The following is an 8,034-nucleotide window of genomic DNA, read 5'->3' on the forward strand; positions in this document are numbered from 1 at the left end:
CAAAAATTGCAGCCCACTATGCAGTTTCCATAAAGCTGTTAAAATTTTCCAGCTTTTTATTTTTGGACCAAAGTGTGATGAATTTCAGAAATATTTTTATGAAAACTTGGCCTGCTTTCCAGTCACCTCTGATGGGTTTTGCTCCTATCAGGCTGTGAACTGCAATCACTATAAACTCAGTTCATCAAAAGGTCAAATAATCTTGGCATTTTGGGTGCAAGCAGTTTGATGATGAAGAGTTGATAGTAATACAAGGCTCACTCCTGCAAGTAGCTGAACACTTTGGCCATGAATCAGCTGAACATTTAAACATGTGTTTAACCGTAAGTCAGTGGCACCACTTTCATACTCCAAGTTAAGCGGCTGCTTAAGTGCCTTGCTGGTTTGGGGCCAGGCTGTTCATCACTCAGCAGGGTGAAGTCCATAAAAAAGACTATTTTGACAAGTGATATGTGGAGAACTCCTTTCTACTGAAAATTTGAAATAGAATCTGCGCTCCTCATACTATGGTATATTAGCATCAGACCTTCAGACAGACTGTTCCTGCAGTGTAAATTTTTAAATTTGAATTTAAAAATACTTACTGATGCTAGTTCCACTGCTTGCTGTTGCATTCTTTCCTGCCCACAGTTATTTTGGCAATGTCCTGATCTGTTATGTCACAGCTTGGCTAAAATTACTCATACAGCTGAGAACTGGCATTCATTGCACTGATGTATTTCCCACTAATCTGTTCTCTGCCCTTCTTTCATATGCTAGCAAATGAGGATCCGTTCTGGAAGGTATGTTTAGCAAGATTTGTGTGTTACCCGTGTCTTCCTCATCACTGTGCAATTCAGTGCTTTCTTTTGATTATTGTAGCCTCTATCAAGGTGCAAAATTGCAGTATTCTCTTTGCCTTTCATACTACTTTTGTGAAACATTTCCCACTTAACTAATCTTTGAGCCTCTAAGTTAGAATTTCAAAGAGATGAACTCATGGGCTTTCATGTTCAAGGCTTCCCTTTGTGGAATCCACTGCCTGAGAAATTGGTAGTCCAGATGATTTGTGATTTTAATGAACATTTTAAGAAAAAGAGGTAAGTGTTCTACTTTGTATAGATTAAATCTCTTTATATTGAGGTTAAAATTAAGACTTTTTAAGCAGGTAATTTTTAAACAGTAATATTTTGGAGAGCCGTTTTCTGACAGGACTAATTTAAAATTCACAATTTAAGCCTGGCTAAAATTATCATGAAACATTATAATTAATATCCCCCAAAATGAAAATATATTTATGGAATTAACAGAGGTATGAAATTATTATTCCTTCTGGAAAAGTACTAGGAAAATTTAGGTTTTTTATAATGATTCACAAACCATGAGAGTTTCAAAATCAGTCTCTGCTTTATTAAAATGCACTTAATTATACAAAGCATAATTAACGTTGCCACCAGATTAGCATAGCAATTTACTACATGACATTGTAACTTTGTTGATGAGTCTTAGTTCATTTTATATATTGCTTCAGACAAAGTACTAATCAGTCTTGTTTGAGAAAGATTGTCAGAGAGTCAGCAGAAAACAATTAGCAGAATGGAGAACAGAGGGACAGAGGAGCCCTCTAGAGGAATTCATAAGAGAGGGTACATGGGAAGAGGTGGTGTTCGAGCCTATTGTTTTCCTCGCTGCTCTTCAAGGCAATGTGCATAAAACATGGAACTGTGCTTTTTCCCCAGAAACTTTTGTTTGCTTGCTTCCTTCTGCTTTGGACTTGAAGGACAAGTGATCCACATATTGATTTTGACCCACGCTTCAAAATAGAAATACACATGGTGATACATGTGTTGGAGTGACACATTATCAAAAAACAAGTGAAACAATTCTGACATTGCAAGCTGGCTATATTAGTTGATTCCCTCCCGTGTTTAATTAGTTGTTTTTTATTTTTCTGTCTGTTTCAATTTATGGAGCTTGCTTCTGGCTCGTTTGTTTGTTCTTGTTGGTATCATACACCATTATTTTTGTCTTCCTTCTACAGCTGCCAGGGTGCTTTTGACAATTAGATTTTGTGTTTGAATAAGCCTGTCTGCTGCAATAGTGGCTGTGAGTGCTGTCCATGGAGAACTACTCCATGGGGTGACCTGATCCAAGCCATCCTTTCTCTTCTCTTGCAGAATGAGATCCACCACGATGAACACTGCACTGCATGCAAGCGTGGCGTTAACTTGCAGCCCTGTGGCACATGTCCCAGAGCATATCACCTCAACTGCTTGGACCCGCCCCTCAAAACTGCCCCCAAGGGGGTTTGGGTCTGTCCAAAGTGCCAACAGAAGGTAAGCTACATGGAACCTAGCACACCAAGAAAAGAAAATGGGAGAAACCTTCAATTTGCTGACTACTAAACTAATCTAACCTACAGTCACAGCTTAGGTGATCAGGTTAGCAAAAATAATCCTGAGGGTTTTTTGAACAGTTTGCTGTTTTCATTTCTGGTATTTTCATTGGGCTAGACTTAGAATTTATATAAACATTTAGTGTCTTAGCTTCACAGTAATCACATCTGTCAAGATTTGTCCTGGAAAAAGATTAAAAATGTCTATTCGTGTCCTTTCTGTTTCCCTTCTTTACAATAAAGCCACCAGCATGTGGGGTTGCAAAACAAGCAATGTAGATCTTAAGGATGAGAAAGACAGTGTCAGAAGGAGACACTGTTCACCAGTGGATCTGAAAGTATTAAGGAGAGTACTTAATTTTCTTTAAATCATGTTTATTGCACATAGCTACTGATCATAGCCGTGTTAGAAATGCTAATTTGCCTAGTTGCTGTGAAAAATGCTGTTTGCATCAACAGTAAAACAATTACTAGAACAGTACAATGTAGAGTGGAGGCTTAGTTTTTGTGCCTCAGAATTCTCTGTATTTTGCCTTGAGATTACTGTTATGTTCCTTTGAAAATGTCAAGAGGAAATTCTTGGATATTAGCTGTAGAGAGCAGAGCAGCCCAGGATTAGGTCAGCACACTCATATTTTCATACAGTCCAACAACCTCTCCCAAGCTCAGTAGACAAAAGTACCTGCACAATACTCCTGATGTCGTGAAGGTCTGTTTGTTAGAGGCTGGGGAAGAATATCTTCTGCTCATGGCAACAAGAAATACAGGATTTATAACCTCTTTTAGCATTGTTTGGTAGCACTGTTTATAGTGAAGTGAAAAAGAGTCATCTCCAACAGAGTTGGCTACTCAAATTATTATCTCATTGCTTTTCAGCTTCTGAATTCTGAGACAAGGACCCTATAACTGGTCCTGCAGAATTGTGAGGTTGGAGGAAGAAAAGAATTGATGTGTGTGTGTGTGTCTTTTGTGGAGTACTAATTTTTTATTGCATCCTGGGCTCATAGGTGTTAAAGAAAGATGACAATGTGCCATGGACTGGAACTCTGGCTATTGTTCACTCCTATGTTACACATAAAACAGGTAGGGATTAACATAGCTATTGACAAGCTGTTCTCTGCTCATGATGAGTGATACTCTTTGAATCCTTCACAGCACTGACATCAAAAAAGTATTTTAATGCTATTTCATGGCATTATTAAACATTTTGAACAAAGGACTGTAAAGGGCTGTGCTGCTTTCTTTCCTCTTACTATCTGTCTGCTTTCTGCCTATTTTCACTCTTCGAGGAAGCAGAGATCAGTCTCTGAGGAACTTCACTCTGTGGAGGAGGCTATCTTGAAAGTGGTGTCTGGGAATGGGTCTCGAAACAGGGTTTGGAGGCAGAATCATAGTCAGGCCAGGAAGCAGAGAGAGGCTCTCAGGCTAGGCAGAGTTGTATAAACACATGTGTAGCATGGTGCCAGACTAGTATCACAGATACTGCAGTAATAGTAGCACCTAATTGTTTTGGTATTATTTGGTAGCACAGTCATTAGTATCAGGTATTATATGATATCTGATGGTCTTCATACATGCACCATTATTCTTGTTTAGTTCCCCATTTTACTCTTAAAATGGGCTATTTGGGGCATTAGACCATGTTTGTGAGGAGCTTTGCAGAGGTCTGGCACTGTATGATCGGTGCTTTTCAGTCAGGGTCACTGAACTGTGGCCATTCCAACCGCACTTTTTTTTTGGAGATTTCCAGGGCCACATGTGGTCCAAGGATTGATTCTAATTAATCTCAAAGGTGCACTGTAACTTTAGGGTTGTCCTACGTGCTAGCCATTGACATAGAAATGTGCATGCAAGCAGAAACTCCAGATTTCTTCAACTGTACCTGTTGACAAAAGACTAATTAGACCTGAAACTCACCATACAAAATACATGTTTCTGGTGTGTGTTGTCAAGCACACAGTTTTGCCGTATATCCTTTTCTTAACTTCTGCATCCTTAATCTTATTGTTCCACAGTCAAAGAAGAAGAGAAGCGAAAGTTATTAAAGAGAGGCAGTGAGCTGAAGAGTGAGCGTAGACAGTTAGAAGAAAAAGATCGACTTCTCAGCAATGCAGTGAAGGTAGGACTCCTGACTGGGAACACAGTCTCCTACAGAGATGTTTATAAAGAATTTATGCTTGAAAAACTTACATTTTGTGACTAGAAAATGATTTGTGCTCCCAAGCTACAGATCTTCATGTGTGATATGTTTCTCTCTGAGGAAAAGCACGTGGATTTTCTTTGTGCATGAAAGCAAGCTACTTTGGCAGACTGAGGAGGAGAAATCACCAGTCACTGAATTCCTGTTGCACACAAAAAAACCCGCAAAATTGTACCTGTCTTCTTTTTAGTGCTGTATGCAGCTCTGACCTGCCCAGTGACATTAGGGCATTTCCATTCTCCTGATGAAAAGATTAGTCACAGCCATGAGTTCCAGTGGTAACTGCTTGTCCATCAGCTCAAAACCCTTGAGGTTAGGTAGGAATAGTCACTGTTATTTCTCTTAAAGGCTAAACATTGTAAAAACCTCTCTATGACTGGAGATGGATTTGCAACCATTTTATCCATCAAATCATTGTTTACAAAGCTAGATGTTGAAGGCAGCTCCCACACATACTCTGCTATGAGGACCAGTCACTGACAGTACTGATTGGGCTGAATTCAAAGCCATAATTCCTATTCTCCATGGGTGAAGGAACTCATTCGGGGCTATCTCACCTCTGGCCCACTCTTAAGGGGTAGCTGTTAGTTTGCATTGCAATCTCAAGAAATATTTCAAACATCCTTACCCTGAAAAAATTAGAGTGGTAGCTGCAAGAGGAACTGGTCACTACATGTTTTATCACCGTATTACCCAGAAGATGCACATTAAAATATTTATCACATTCAAAACAGAGTGGAAGGAAAAGCAATAACTTATTAAAAGGCATCACAGTGGGGAATATTCCCTGTAAGTATGTATAGCCACCATCAGCACTTTTGGAAACAAACCTATGCATGAAGAAGTGACTCTAGGGTATGGAATATCTTATGTGGGTAGGACAGTGCAATGGGATGAGGTCTTTGGAAAATGAAAGACATCTGGGGATGTGTTCAGCTATCAGGTGTATGTCGCTATTGTCAACATCAGCAAGAGTTCTGCCTAAGCAGAATCAGATTTTTTCAGTGGGAAATACTGTCTCTTGTTTAAATGATAATATCAGCCAATGATTATATTTATTGGAGACATATCCACTTGAAAGGAGAAAAGTAGTTAAAGCTGTTCCAGCACAGAGCAATTTCATTCCTGATGTTTTCCTTAACAGAGATTTACATTAAAGAGAAATCTTATTAAAAGGAAAACTAACATACACACCACAGGTGGAATGGTATTATTCAGTAAAAACACAATGTGATTTATCCATCACCTGAGATTTTACCTTTCTAAACAAATATCTGAGCAGTTCCACACAGTTGCTTTTCAAACAAACAGAACTTGATTTTCCAGTGATTATTTGCCACTTCCCCAGAACTGGAGAATTTTTCTCCCTGCTAGGTAGTCAAGACCACAGCCGAGGAGGGACAGCCTGCAGACAAGTAACCAGTTTTGCCAGCTAGATCCCTGAGCCCACTGGAAGAAAGAAAACAGGACATTTCAGATACTAGAGAGGCCACAGTCCCCTTCCATCTAGCAGATGGGCTCAAGATTTTGGTCTGTCGCATAGTCACTCACAGGCCAGTTGATAATGTAAAGGATGGGATGCCCAGCAATATGGAGGTGGGGAATGTAAGGAGAGTTACTCATTCTCCCTTATCTCTTGTTGGAGCAGAGGGAGAAGATTTTGGAAGCTTTCATTTGGCTCCTGCTGTGGTGCTCATTTTCTTGTAGGTTCGTATGAAATGTTTTAAGTTATTACGGGGTGCAGTTTGGGCACCCCATGGAAAAGGGTTTTCTTGTGACTATAGTGGTATAACAGTAGTGGCTTGGATTAAGTTTTCTGCCCCCAAAATATTGAAATCATGTTTAGAGAAAGCAACTTACCTTCACAATACTGACTCCCTAAAATAGGTGACAGGTTCAAAATACATCATGGTGAGGCTTAGCCCTCAAGCATTTATCAGTGCCATTTGGTAAGCTGTAGAGACCTTATTGGTGGCTTCAGTACTTTACAGCAATACAGCTATAACAGTCCTGTGCCAATAATATTTCTGGCATATGTAAGGTATTTCTGCCAGGCTTTCTACAGGATGAAGTCAAAAATGTCTTCTGAATGCATTTGGACTTGGCTGAATAGTTACCTTAGACAGCTGCTGCAGTATATGCAGTGCTGGTGATTACTCCATTCATTAAGCTGTGTTTTTGCTATCCCCAAAGGGGAATATACTTCATTTGTGAAGGACATGCACTCAAGACACAAAAGGATGCTTGGAGAGATGTTTGACACCAATTTGAATGTATTCTCAGTCTTTCCTTCTCTTTTCTCTTCTCTTTATTTGACAGAAATGCTTAGAGCTAAAAAACAGCCTGTTGGCCCAGCAGAAAGGGACTCAGTCATCACTGGAACGTCTCAAAACCCTCATTAGACTGATACAAAATGAGCAGATGATTCAGGTTACCATGACGACCACCACCACCTCCTCCCTGCTAACTGTCCCCTGGATCAAACCCTCATCTGCCTCTGCTGCCATGCACAAAGCCTTGCAGCAATCACAGGGTAACAACTGACAGAGTTGGCTGCGAGAAAGGAAAGCGAAGGAAGGGGGAAAAAAAAAAACTTTATACACATGCGCAAAGGAGAGATTAGCCTGAAACAAATGAGAGAAGAAACAATCTCAGTTTTTATACGCATAGAACTTGCAAACCAATCAGTCCAGTTTGTAGGTCACTGTGGCAGCAACTTCCCACAGAGCGGTTTTTGCTGCAGTTTTGTATTTGCCAAGACCTTCAGTGCTTATGAGATTTTTTTGTTATGTTGGCCTTAATGTATTTATGAATAAGGATGGACAGGAAAAGTTTGGCCGATAGGAAGTGGAATATCCTTTTGTGGGGGGCAGACAGTTTTACAGTTCTGCTTTAAGGGGGAAATTTTAAATACAAAGAGTTAGTGAGCTAGTAGAGAAGTAGTTGGGTTGAAAGCTATTTGTGGAAGGGAAATTGGTAATATAAAAAGAAACTGAACTGCTTAGGACTTGACATGGATTCTTATTAACTGAACAAAGTTGGCCCCATTGATTCAGGTGAACTGGAAATGGGGCTGTTTTGACAAGAATGATGTCATGGACACTCACAGAGCCTTCGAAACAAAAGATCATTTTTTCAGTATTATTATAGTTGAGAATTGCAGATATTTAAATAAAGAAACTGTATGAAGTTAGCGTTTCTAGTAAAATATTGAAGTATTTTCATGCTGATGCTTCTGTATATGCGTTCCGAAGTATTTAAAAAAGTATGACTGTAAAACTCCTTACTTTTTTGCAGGTCCTTTTTACTTATTTTGCTATTGGTGTATTTTTCTCATGGAGTTTTTGTGCAAGATTTAGCATAAACCATAATAGTGGATATCTTTGGCAGGTTGGGTTTTGTTTATTAAAGGGATTATTTAGGGGGTTTTCTTTTTTGTTAATTTTTGGGTTTTTTTTAA

The 8,034-nt window shown here is 39.4% G+C and overlaps 1 protein-coding gene across 1 annotated transcript in view; it reads left to right on the plus strand.

Moving 5' to 3' along the window:
- Window positions 1-8,034, plus strand: part of PHF21B (PHD finger protein 21B) — a 160,763-nt gene extending 152,729 nt beyond the window's left edge. Inside the window, exons 10-14 of the mRNA XM_026086236.1 lie at window positions 760-782; window positions 2,157-2,315; window positions 3,382-3,457; window positions 4,390-4,493; window positions 6,894-8,034. Of these exons, the coding sequence (XP_025942021.1) occupies window positions 760-782; window positions 2,157-2,315; window positions 3,382-3,457; window positions 4,390-4,493; window positions 6,894-7,118 (587 nt within the window). The 3' untranslated portion in view covers window positions 7,119-8,034. The remainder of the gene's footprint in view (window positions 1-759; window positions 783-2,156; window positions 2,316-3,381; window positions 3,458-4,389; window positions 4,494-6,893) is intronic.

The sequence above is a fragment of the Apteryx rowi genome, unplaced genomic scaffold (genome assembly GCF_003343035.1).
Source record: "Apteryx rowi isolate R43461 unplaced genomic scaffold, aptRow1 scaffold_689, whole genome shotgun sequence".
In the NCBI taxonomy this organism is placed as follows: Eukaryota; Metazoa; Chordata; class Aves; order Apterygiformes; family Apterygidae; genus Apteryx; species Apteryx rowi.